The sequence below is a fragment of the Monodon monoceros genome, unplaced genomic scaffold (assembly GCF_005190385.1).
Source record: "Monodon monoceros isolate NGI ecotype Baffin Bay Population unplaced genomic scaffold, NGI_Narwhal_1 Super_Scaffold_12, whole genome shotgun sequence".
Taxonomy (NCBI): Eukaryota; Metazoa; Chordata; class Mammalia; order Artiodactyla; family Monodontidae; genus Monodon; species Monodon monoceros.
The window spans coordinates 92,654,409-92,667,663 of NW_021703768.1; the positions used below are offsets into that span (position 1 = coordinate 92,654,409).

The following is a 13,255-nucleotide window of genomic DNA, read 5'->3' on the forward strand; positions in this document are numbered from 1 at the left end:
TCATCTTAATCTGTATGTACAGGATATGCTTATGGTAAGTCCAACATAAGAACAGTAATCTTGCATGAAATTCAGATCCCAGGAGTTCAATCCCCTCTGTAACTGCATTCTTGCCGATAGGACTGATACCTGAAGGGCCGCCAAATTTTCCTACTCAAGTTTCAGATGAGAAATAGCTCAGTCAGTGAATGCAATTAATTTGCCCCCCAGGATTTCATTATTCTTTCGCTGCTCTCTCAATTTCCCTTTCATCTCCCTACTGCATTTCTCAATCTCCCTTTTCTCTTTTCTTTCTGATTTATTAAACACACTCAAACTCTCTACTGTTGTATTAAATCTACCATATTTATTACTTTTCCTCATTTCAAAAGTGAGGTTTTACTTTAGAAATTTGATCTTCCAAATATTTTTTAACCTTTATAAGAGTAATATATTGCTCATATATAAGTAAAACATACCTACTATCTACTAATGCTCTGTTACGTGCCTTTGTCAAATATCTAATTTTTTAAGCTTATGTTGTATTAATTGCTATATGAATATAGTATGCTAGGGTACAAGTTTATTTTCATTTTTTGAAATGACCTTGTTATTTTCTCTCTCCTCTTTCTTGACTGTTACAAAGAACTCTGCTATGACTGTATTCCAGGACTATTAAATAGAGGATTCCTCAAAAAGCCAGGGTTAAAAGTGGATTAAGAGTTAAGTAGATCTATCTTTTTCTGAAGTGGAGTCTCCCGGGGAAGTGAGAGGTGACACACCTCCCCTACTCCCCTGGTGACAGAAGAGCTCTGATGAATCCTTTCCTTGTGTCTCCCATGTGTTTCTAAAACAATTTGTTGGAATTGAATAACAACTCAGTTATATTTACATTCTTAGGGCAGAAAGATAATACTAGGTCAGGAAATAGCATTTGAAAGTCATTCTGATTTGGAAGGATGAAGCCAAGATATGGCAGAAGCTGGGGGCAGAGAAAGTCAGTTCCGGTAGCCTGAACCTGCCCAGAGCTGACCAGCCTGCATAGATTCAGACCCAAGGCCAAAGCCAGCGGTCTCTGACCACTGCTGAAAAGAGGGAGCCAGCTTCATGAGCCCAGATACTCAACTTTCCTTTCTCATCAGCCTCTTTTTCTTGGCTTCCTGGTGCCCTTTTTTCCTGTCCTGCAGGTGGACTCTTTAGAAAGGTTCTTAACAATTGATGACTCGGCATTTGGTTGACATAAAGAAGTAAAACTAGAAAGAAAGAAGGGGAAAAGAGACCCCCAAAGTACTGCTGGAAACAAGTATTTTTTTAAATTAAGGTAGCCACTTTATATTCTTTCTGGAATGAGTCACAGGTATAAATAAAAACACATTTTAAAACATTTGTTAAATAATTTTACTGAAGAAATAAGTATGTGAGTTAATTTCTTTTTATTTTCTAGCTAATTAATTCCTTTTATTTTCTAGCTAATTTCTACACTCTTTTTGTTTTTTAATTAAAGCTTTAAGAAAGCAAAGAATGAAAACAGCCCTGTTACCCAAAGAAGCAAATCTCATGCGCCGTGGGAAGAAAATGGCCCCCAGAGGTAAAGAGAATCATTGTTTTTATAAAGGAGAACAGTATAAAAGGGGTTAGCAATTGCAGCTTGTTAAATAATGGAATCCAACTGCTTTGTGGCTGGTGATGACTAACTGTGGACAAGTCAGTCAGATTCCTAAATCTGTGTGACCGAGAACTTCTGAAGTAGAGGTCAACAGGATGTGTCCTAACGTGAAACTTTCTCCTGGAAAGACAGAAAGGAAAATTTGTATATACTAAGAAACTGCCTGAAAGAGCATTAGGATGGCTTGGTGGTCATTAGAATATGCGAAATGACATATAAATGGTAATTTTCCCAATTTCATAGTTCTTGTAAAAACTTGAGTTGAAAACTATAGCTCATGAATAGTGCTTCTAGTAGACCTTTATTCCTAGAAATATAGAAATATTTAGTTTCTTTTGTTCACAGCTACCATACCAGGAGCAGACCTGCATCATAACTTACTGGCCATATAGTTATGGTGGTTCCAGGTCTGACCACACAGTGGTTCAGATTCTAGCTCTGCCTCTTTCCTAGCTACTCTACTTGGCTGCGTAATTAAACATTCTGTATTTCTGTTTTCTTTTCTGTTACATGGGTCTAATAATTGTACTTTGGTGATTAGGGTTGATCTGGAGAAAAGCTGAGATAATGAATATAAAGCCCTCAGCTCAGGCAGCACCTGGCATGTGGTGGTTTCATTATAAGTGTGGATTGTTGTTGTTATTGCCATCATTTGTGTGTGTTGGTTTCTTACTGTTGAAGGCCAGTGAGACAAACCCGTTCCTGCAAAATGAAGATTTTTATGATTTGTTTACTTCTCTTTTCTTTCAAGAAACCTTGTCAGCAAAGAGAACCATGTGCCCATGATCCAGTATTCTCCAGGCAGTAACAAATGTGCAGTCATGAACACTTCCCTAGATCCAGGTTAGGGTGTTGCTCCTCCAGGCCCTCTGCGGACATCATTGACCTTTCCTCTTCCACTCCAGCGGACTCTACAACTCCCCGAACGACCGCACGAAATCTCCCAAGTTCCCCTATGCACGCCGCCGAAACCCCTCGTGTGGGAGCGACCATGACTCTGTACAGCCCACCAGGAGGAGGTAAGCTGAACGACCCTTGGTTTTAAATTCCCAACAGAAGCCCTGGATCCCAGCCGCATTTTAATCACAGGTTACTCTCATAGTATCATGATTGTTTGTCTCCCCATGGTAACAGAGAGCTTATGCTTTCGGGTTTTTTTTTTTTAATATCTTTATTAGAGTATAATTGCTTCACAATAAGGATATATGTTTATTTTTGTTTTTAATTGAGATAAAATAAGCTAGGGGTCCTGAAGCATTTCTCTTAAACAGCCAGAGTTTCAGAGAATAATTTCATGAAATATTGGTGGGAACTCGCTTTCTGTATTGTAGTTAAGACTACATTTTAAAAAATGTATATAATGTATTTTGAGAATAGATATTATATAGTATATATAATATGTAGTGTATATAATATATATTGTATAATGATACATATTAATATATAAAAGATTTAAATGTTTTGATCTGAGAAGATAGGATTATGTTTAGAGAGAATTCTCTTAGTGGAGACTGAGTGCTTTGCTCTCAGGACTGATATTGTTGCTTAAACTTGAGTAAAACCCCTTTCAAAGAACAGAGAAAATGAATCCTGTTACATTTTACCCAGCAGGTCACATTGTTTGTGTGATTATATTTGCGTGTGTGTACTTAACTAAAAAAAATTCATATCTAGTAGTTTTGGACTGTCTCTGCAAAGCAGCCTGGGCAATATGACAGGTCCAAGAGAGGAAGACCTAGAAATCACTTACCAGAGAAACTCATTTCATTCTTACCTGATGGGGACTGTGTTTTACTTTGTGTACCTACATAAATGGTATTTTACAAGTGACTTATAATTATGAGAAGTTCAGGTCATGTTTTCAGATAACTGTCAAGGTTCTTTTTGTATACACTGTAGATTTAGAAAGCAGAAGCCCTTCTCTTTTCTCTGCCCTTGTTCCTACTCACTTGCTGGTCCATCCCTGTTTGATGTCTTCTACTTCTGCCAGTTTCCCAGGGTCTTCATCCCCAGCTTTCTCAAACCAGGTCCAACTTCACTGAAATCCTTTGGTGATTAAGAAGGGAAAGGTCATCACCTTCACCTAGTAGGACTGAGAAGGGGGAGCTGGATCATGAGCAACACGATTAGATAGAATAATGGAAAAATAGCTTCCATTTACCATGTTCCAAGTACTGAGCAGATTACTTGCTATGTGTTATCTCATTTAATCCTTATGATACCCCTATAGAAATTGGTGTATATATCATTCAGTCACTAGGCCTTTCCAGCAGAGAGGGATTAATGCAGGGATTGGTACACAAACGTGGACAGGACTGAAGGAGCAAAAGGCAGAGAGTGGTGCATGTCTGCAACCTGGACACTGTGCAGCCAGGAGTAAGAGGAGAGACAGGGTGTCACCCAGAGAGTCAAGGCTGCTTCCGCCTTTCAGCTGGCCCTCGGGTGCCTGTACTTGCTGCTGGCACTCCGGGGGCTCCGCCACTGTAGGAGTGACTCTTGCTGCCACTGCTAGAGGTACCACTGCCATAGCTAACACTGTGGAACCCCCAGTTGTAAGGAGTGCAACAGTGGGTGCCACAGGTGCTGCTAGAAGCAAAATCACTTGCCCTTTCCTCCTGCCTTCAAATCTCTCCTGAGTGCCTAAGTGGCAAAGGAATCCAGGAAGATGTGATATTAAGGCCTCCAGTCTTGGCAATACAGGGGAGATTAGCGGTGGGTGCAGATGGGACTGAGAACCGATGGAAAATCCCTGGCCCAGCATTATTATCTCACTTTCACAGATGAGAAAACAGGCTTGGGGAGAAAATGGTAGCTGTTCCTTGTGGGTAACTGTTCCAGTCTAGAAGTGGATCCAGGTCTGTACATCTGAAAAAGGCAGGGATAATGAGTCATCACTTAAGGCAGGGGAATAGATTTTCTGCCCTCCTTCCCTACCAACGATTGGTTCGTCTTGGACAACACTTAAAACCAAGGCAACATCACTGGGAAACACTTTAAAGTGTATTTGTGTGTATATATGTGTTCAGGGGATGTGGGTAGTGGGAATTGCTAAATATATTAAGAATTTGGCACTGTTTGATTGTTAAATAGATAGGTTTTTATAGTTTTTCATCCTAAATTATTAGTGTACCTTTTCAGCATTCCCTAAATAAAATAATTACACACATTGAGCAGATGGTCATTTTTATTTTAATATGCTTGAAAATGAATTTATCAAGTTTTTACATTATTTATAAAAATTTACATTTTTTTCCCCCGAACAAATTGCTTGAAATAGTCGGGAGCACACATATTCCCAAATCCAGACTTAATGACTTTTTTACTGAGATACGTTTTCTGCTGGCTTCCTGTGAAATACAGAGAAGTAATTGTGGTGCGTGGACAGAGGATCCTTTCATTGGCACCATCCAGAGGAAAGGCTTTTGATTTTATAGAGAGTCTTTTTGTCTGAGCATCAGGGCCTCTGTCTGGTTCTGTGTGGTACTTGAAAGATCTCTTATTGGGCATGTGTGTTTTGAGGAGACTAGACATTGCTGCATGTTGGTATAAAGAGCTAGAGCTCATTCTTTGTTTCTTTCCCCTCTAAATGCCCTATAATTGCCCTGTCCTTCTCAGTCTTGTTTTATTTTCACACATATTTACCTTGCCCTTGAGCACAAATCCCTGCATAGCTGGATAAACTCTGACATTTAAAACCGAGATTTGTCATCATCATGGAGAAATCTCAAGGACTTAAATTTAATAATAGAAAATTCTATTTTGCAGTGCATGGCCAGGGTAACATATTTTGCAAAACATATCAAAATTTTCTATTTTGCCAGTTGTTTGTCATCAAATGGATAAATCTATCAAATTCTGGCTGAGTCTAGAACACTGATCCTTAACCTTTTTCGGTGATAAAACTCTCTGAGAATCTGATGAAATGTTGGATTCATTCCGGAGGAGGAAAAAGTACTTAATTAAATACACGGACAAATTTTCATAGAATATTTCAAGGTTCATGGAGACCCTGAAGCCTGCTTGTTTAAGCAGTCCTGTTCTAGAAGAAGAAGGCTAGCATACTTCCTAGCCAGTACAAGTTATTTTCACCCCTGTCCCTTTTCACACTCAGAAATGTTCATTAGTGCCTACTTTATGCCAGGCACTGTGTTAAACAGCACTAGAGAAAGTCCCTGCCCTTTGGGAGCTTACAATTTGGGGAAGAAATACACGAATCACACAAATGCCTATGCAGTTATAACTTTTCTATGTCCTTGAGTGGGGAGTTAATAGGGTGCTTAGAGGGATTTATAAGAACTTGTTATTGTAACCTAACATGTCTCCAGAAAAGTACACATATCACAGGTATAACAGCTTGATAAATTTTAACAAACCAAACACTTGTGTAACCAGCACCAATAGGTGAAGTTTTGCTGAGTCCTTGAGTCAAGGAGGTCGGGAAGTGTTCCCTGAGGTTGGATTCTTGAGCTGCGTGCTGAGGCCAGAGCAGGCAAGAAGAGAAAAGATCATTCCAGGAATGGGGGCAACATATTCGGGGGCAACATATTCAGGGGCCTTGGGATGGAACAGAGTGTGGAGCAAGGCTGAAAAGCCAGTGTTGCTCAAGCACTGAGTGAACAGAAATGTGTTGGAAATGAGCCCAGAGAGAAAGATGAGGCCAGATCTCAAAGGACACCTGGAGGGCTTCCCTGGTGGCGCAGTGGTTGAGAGTCCGCCTGCCAATGCAGGGGACACGGGTTCGTGCCCCGGTCCGGGAAGATCCCACGTGCCGCGGAGCGGCTGGGCCCGTGAGCCATGGCCGCTGAGCCTGCGCGTCCGGAGCCTGTGCTCCGCAGCGGGAGAGGCCACAACAGTGAGAGGCCCGCGTACCGCAAAAAAAAAAAAAAAAAGACACCTGGACTTTGTTGAGGATTTTGGTCATTAGACCAGTGGTTTTTCTAAGGGGGTGATACCACAGTTGCATTTGTATTGGGTAAAGGTGATCCTTACTGTCCTGTGGAGAGAAGGTGGGAGAAGGTAGTAGGGGAAATAGATCAGGCAGCATATGAGTCCTGGAGAGAGAGAATGGGAGCTTGCGCTAAGGTGGTGATGTGGAGATATAAGGAAGTGAATGGTTTTGCTACCCTGTAGGAGGTAAAAGCAGTGGGACTAGAAGGACCAAAATGAGGGGTGAAGGAGTGACAGATGTCAAGAATGAGTACGGGCTTGTGCAGTTTCATGGATTGAGGTGTGATGTACTGAAATAAGAACCACCTGGACATTACAGGCTCAAAAAGCATAGCTCTGAGTTTGGTTGTTGATAAGTTGAATTTGTGGTACCTTTGAGAAGTCCACATGCGGGATTTACATGGATTGTTGGATATAAGTCAGGAGCTAGATTAGCCATCTGGACTGAAATATAGATTTCTCGTAGGTGTTAGTTGAAATATGAAATAGAACTGAGGCTGTCTAGATAGACAGTATGGATAGAATGCAAAGACAAAGCCAGTGATAGAGCTGTGAGAAACTTTAGCATTTATTTGCTTTAGTCGAAGAGGATTAATTTGTAAAAGAGTTAGTGAAATTGTGCCCATGTGAAAAATCAAGAGAGTGAAGAATCTGGTTACTAAATAGCTTCCGTCCCTCTTCATTCCCAGACTGCTAGAAGCCAGGTTTATATCTCCTAGGCATGAGATTAGAAAATCTCACTGTAGGATATGGACAGATACTAGGGGAAAGGCCTACAGATAGCAGCTTTCAAAGGATCCTCCAATGAAATGGTTGAGACTACCCACTTTACTTAGCTCCACATTGCAGTGAGGCCCTCAGTTAACATGCACTGCACCATCCAGAGGGTTCCAGTCTTTCTCGTGCCTAATGCTTAAATACGAAGAGAGCCATAATCACCTGGCACTTGAGGATAGCATCTCTTTGGAAAGACAGAGACTGAACCAACAATTAGGAGTGCATGTGTGGGAGCTCACAGGAAATAGAGACAATATAAGAAACAAAGAAAAATTTCTAAAAAAGTTTATTATCTTTAGAAAAGTGAAAACTGTGGTATTGAAAGGAAAGAGTGCATAAGAGTTTTCAGATTTTAAATTCGTGGGGTAGAATTTTACATAATTAATAGAAGGTTTGGAAGATAAAGTTAAGGAAATCTTTCCCAAAGTAGAACCAAAACAAAACAAAACAAATCCATGGAAATAAGGATTAAAAATGATCGAACCTGGATATCAATCATTTGACTAATAAACTTTCTAAGGGAAAAAAGACAAAAATTGCAGGAGAGGAAACTATTAAAGAAATAGTAAATACAAAAAAAAAAAAAAAAAAAAGAAATAGTACAAGAAAATATCCCAGAACGGAATGATTTAACTCTATAGAGAGAACCCACTGAGTATTTGTCATACTAGATTGAAAAATTAGATCCATACCAAGATCATTAAATTTCAAAACATTATAGATTAAGAAAGAATTTTTAAAACTTGGTGTCGGGGAGGAAAATGGGAGAGAAAAGAAAGGCCACGCACGAATGGTGACAAATCAGAATCATGGCATTAACAGCAAACACAGGCAAAGAAGATAACGAGGCATTGCCTTCAAAATGCTGAAGGAAGATTATTTTCAATTTAGGATTCTGTGCCCAGATAAACCATAATTATATGTGTAGAATAAAGACATTGTCAGAAATTTCAGCTCTCAAAACAAAAAAAAAATAATGTACCTGCCAAGCAGTTTTCTCTGTCAACAAGTTCCACCAAAACCAAGACAAGAGGCCATGAGACCTGGAAATATGGGAACCATCCAACAGAAGCAAAAGGAATTCCCTGGTTCATGGTGAAGAGAGTTAATCAAAGTGACATTTGTGCAGCAGTACTAGACAGCAGGCTGTTCAGATATGAGCAGGAGGGCAGAGGGCTCCAGGAGGGATGTAAATGTAACTTGCAGATTATCTGAGTATTCGTGCATCTCAGGAGGAGCTTTGCAGTTTTCTCAGAGTTGGGATGAAGAGTCAGTGAGAAGCACAAGGAAAACTAAGCAGCTGATAGGTATGTAGAAAACTTGGCAGTTATCATCGCTAAGAAAACCTTAAACCCATACAAGAATGGAATTGTGTTCCGAAACACTGTTTAGATCATCTGTGAACAATACTTATATAATTGCGTTTACATATCAGTGTTATGTTATTTGATATAATTATGTTAGGAAAATGGGGGAATGAAAGTCATGAATGTGGCCTTAAAGAGCCATGTCTGCCCTGACTGGAGTGCAAAGGCACGTATAACAAAGGGTAAGGAAATGGAGACCAAAGGGCATAGACACCTCTCTCAAGAAGTGTGGCTTTGAAGGAGAGAGGAGAGACTGGGCAGGAAATCATGGGTGATGTGGAGTCAAAGTAGTTATGTGTATGTCTAAATAGGAGAGACTTGAGAATGTTGAAAAGCTGGTAAAAGAATTTGCTATGAGGACAAGTTGAATATATGTGAGCGATAGGAGGGTAGTTAATGACAGTCACAGAGTGGATAAGAGGTGATGGGACCCACACGGCACAGGTGAAGGGACTGACCTTAATTATAAGGACAGTTCCGTAAATAAGAGAGGGAGATGTTGGTCAGTTTTATTTTTGGTAACAGGAAGAGGAAAGAGTTCCCATCTGATGGCTGGCTACTTTTCACTTTGGAAGGAGAACACAAAGTCATCTGCTGAAGCAGTAGAGGGTTGCGAGGTGAAAAGAGTTTGAAACTGCTTTACAGAAACTGAGAGTACTTAGATCAGAGAAAGGTGGTAGGATTGCTGGGTCATGTTGTAGATCTACTTGAGGTTATGCAAATGGATTTGTAGTGTAGCTAATATGCCCTTTTACGTAACTTCATCCAGCACTGCTCGGCCAGCTTTTGCCGGCTGGCTCAGAGAACCTGGAGAGTTGGATTCACCCATACTTGGGGTTTTGACAAAAAGACTGAACAAAAAACAGAGTTGGAGGAAGTTTCGAGTACTGGAATACATGTTATTGAGATGATGGAAATCTGAGCTGAGTCAGGGAGGGAACGAAAAAAGGTGAGGAACTGATGGAAAGTTGCAAGGTCTATAGACAGATGGTACTACTGAGGTCAAAGAAAGATAGAATGGAAGTCATTGAATAAGCAATAATAGTAATACTAATAATAGCCAGCATTTATTGAGTGCTGATAGTGGGCCGGGTCCTACTCTGTGCATTTTAAATATATTAATTCATTTTATCCTCATAAAAACCCTGTGTGGGAAGTACTATTAAAACTGAGGCTCAGTAGAGAAGTAATTTGTTTAAATCACACAACTTAACAATGGATGGGATGGGATTCACATTCAGGACTACAGAGCCCGCATATTTAACCAGAGTGCCCCATCGAAGCTGTTTGAAGGTAAATAGGAAGTGGTATTCAGGAAGGAGAGGAGATTTCAGTCAGAGAGCAGAGTGTTTGTGGGTGGTTACAGATGATAAAGTCCAAAGTGTGACCATGATGGGGTTGCTGAGTTGTAGTGAAGAGGTCATTAGAGACGATGACAAGGGACGTGGAGGCCAGGGTGTTGGAAAGGGCATTTGGGTGAGAGCTGATGTCAGATTATGGCAGAACTTGGCTTGGTTGATTGTGTTACTGAATTGGGTTTGTTTGCCCAACTTTGCAGCAAGCCAAATGCTGAGATGCCAAGGTTTGCTTCAGAGAAACAGTTTATTCACGAGACAGCCAAGCAAGGTGAAGGGAGAACAAATCTCAAATCTGCCTCCCTGAAGATAGGGCTTAGGGCTATTCATGGGATAAAGAGGCAGGGTGGTCTGAGGCGTGGGGAGAGGTGACTGGAGGTAAGAAGAGGGAGGTAATTGGTGGTCTGTGCAAATGTAGTCGAGCTTCATGGCTCTTCATAGGACACATGTTCAAAAAATATTGGAGTTCACATGTTCTGAGGGTGGAGGTTTTGGCCCTCTGACATCAAAAGGTCATCCATTGGACACTCACGCAGGCCCAGTTGAATGGTGAGTGGTTTCAGCCGGTCTGAACTGGGCAAGAACTAATTCCAAGTTCCTGAAAAACAACTTAAGCAACCATTACTATTGTGACCCATATGTCAGAGGTGTTATGTATAAGGAAGCTGTGGGCATCTAATTTAAAATCAATTGAAAGCACGCAAGGCAGGACTTCCCTGGTGGCGCAGTGGCTAAGAATCCGCCTGCCAATGCAGGGGACACGGGTTTGATCCCTGGTCCGGGAAGATCCCACATGCCGCGGAGCAGCTAAGTCCATGCGCAACAACTACTGAGCCTGTGCTCTAGAGCCCGCAAGCCACAACTCCTGAGCCCGTGTGCCACAACTACTGAAACCCGTGCGCCTAGAGCCCACTGCACTGCAATGAAGAGTAGCCCCCGCTTGCTGCAACTAGAGAAAGTCCATGCACAGCAATGAAGATCCAACACAGCCCACTTCCCCCCCCCCCCAAAAAAAAGCATGCGAGGCAGGTAAGGTTTGGTGGGCCTAATTAGGTTAGCACTTGGTTTCACTTGCAGACCTAGGAACTACAGATGAGCCCCTTCATTGGATGAATGGAACTTACCAGACACGTTGTGCATAGTTATTTATGGTCTGTTTGTAGCCCCTGCTAGATTGCTGGCTTCTTGAGACCAGTTGGTATTATGTTTCTGGGGCCAGTTGTAGGGCTGAGCATATGTGTGTGACTGCTGTGTTTGGTGAACCGATGACTCTGTAAGGGATGTACGTTAACTGAAGTGAAACTCATTTGGGTATGCTTTCCTTAGCCAACTGATAATTTTCTCTTCTCCTTAATGTCGTTTGTTTGTTTTCCATAGGAAAGCCCATAACAGTGGTGAGGACTCAGATCTAAAGCAGAGGAGGAGGTAAAGAAAACAAATTGGAAGGCGGGTCAAGGGAGAGGGAGGGGGCTTAGCAGATTAGCACAGCGCAGACCTGAGGCAGGAGTGGGGAAAATGTTTTGTTTTATTAGTGGCTGCTTTAAGAGTATTGTAATGTTTTTTTAAGAGTATTGTAATTTTTTTTAACTTTGAAATATCAATTTTGGCTTCAACTGGTTCTCAGTCTTCCTTTCTTAACATCCTTAGGAGTTTCTCTTTTTTTCTTTTTTCTGCTCCTTTTGTCTTAGAGGAGCTGTCTCAGTTATCTCTTTTTTTTTCTTTCTTTCTTTCTTTCTTTTTTTTTTTTTTTTGGCCGCATCGTGCGTGCGGTGGCATGCAGGATCTTACTTCCCTGACCAGGGATCAAACCCGTGCCCCCTGCAGTGGAAGCGTGGAGTCTCGACCACTGGACCGCCAGGGAATTCCCTCGGTTATCTCTTGCTACATTAAAACCACCCAAAACTTGGTGGTTGAACATAACAACAGCCATATATATCTTGTGTGATTCTGTTTGTTAGCTAGTCTAGCTAGTCCCTGGCAGAATGGCTGGCAATCTGGGACCTCTCTCTGTCTGTGGTCTCTGCACCTGGCTAACTTAGGTGGCTGGAAGGAAGCAGAAGCTACCAGCCCTGTTAAGAGACTGTCCTAGAACTGGCAGAGTATCCCTTACACCTTCTTCTGTTGGTAAAAATCAGTCACAGGACCAGCACAAATTCAAGAGGAGGGGAAATAAACTCTCCCCTTCTCCATGAAGGTAGGGGTTTGACAGGACTTTGTGTCCATATTTAGTCCACCCCAGGGGCTTTTAGCTTTTCCACGTCAGAGTTCTGTTGGAAGTATTTGTTTCTGTGGTCCCTTCAGGGAGCATGGTGACATTTGCTTTAATCTGCTCTCATTTCTGTAGACACTCAGATGCCTGGCTGAACTGAGAAACTCTGACTGGGAGAGGGTACGACAGCTACTTATGTTTGGATTAGTAATTTTACTGCAAAATTAATTCTAAAGAACCAACATGAACCTTTCTGAAATTTTTCATTTGTCATAAATGTGGGTTGTTTTTTTTTTTTTCCTTTTGCTCTTATTTTGTTTTCAGGTCGCGCTCACGCTGTAACACAAGCAGTGGTAGTGAATCAGAAAATTCTAATAGAGAACACCGGAAAAAGAGAAACAGGTAATATTGGAAGGTCGTGGTTAACGGGAACTCTGAAATCAGAGGCTACCACTGGTCATAGAAGCTGTGTGTCCTATGAATTTCTATGCCTGATTTTTCTCATCTGTGTTTAAGAAGGAATCTGGCATGATTTTAAAGCACGGTTTTAGGAAACCTCAGCTCTTTGGACTGAGTTTCTTATCATTATAATAAGATGATTAAACAATTTGACAGTGAGGTTCCTTCTTGTTAATAAAAAAAATGATGACCTATATTTAGGTACAACACGTGGTGAATTTGTTTGAGGGTGGTAAGAAATTTTACCATTTGTAGAGCGATTTCTCCCTGAAGTGTCTTTTAACATGACATCACTATCCTTTGCCCAGCCAAAAAACGAGACACTCATAGTTGCATAGTTTCAGCCTTATGTATGTGTACATGCAAATACGTGTTTATACTCGTGCCAGGTGCACACAGTTAGATGGGTAAATGCAATTAGTTCATATCTTTAAGACTTAAGAGCTTGTTAATAACATGATTTGACATGTAATCAATGTCAGTGATGGCTTAATGC

The 13,255-nt window shown here is 41.2% G+C and overlaps 1 protein-coding gene across 2 annotated transcripts in view; it reads left to right on the forward strand.

The window, feature by feature from the left end:
* The window catches only part of EPB41L4A (erythrocyte membrane protein band 4.1 like 4A), a 259,311-nt gene that overhangs the window by 210,896 nt on the left and 35,160 nt on the right, over positions 1-13,255 (forward strand). The window contains exons 15-18 of one of the 2 annotated variants that reach the window (XM_029216794.1): positions 1,484-1,567; positions 2,551-2,664; positions 11,469-11,516; positions 12,625-12,702. In XM_029216794.1, the coding sequence (XP_029072627.1) occupies positions 1,484-1,567; positions 2,551-2,664; positions 11,469-11,516; positions 12,625-12,702 (324 nt within the window). The remainder of the gene's footprint in view (positions 1-1,483; positions 1,568-2,550; positions 2,665-11,468; positions 11,517-12,624; positions 12,703-13,255) is intronic. The other variant, XM_029216795.1, reaches the window with a different exon arrangement.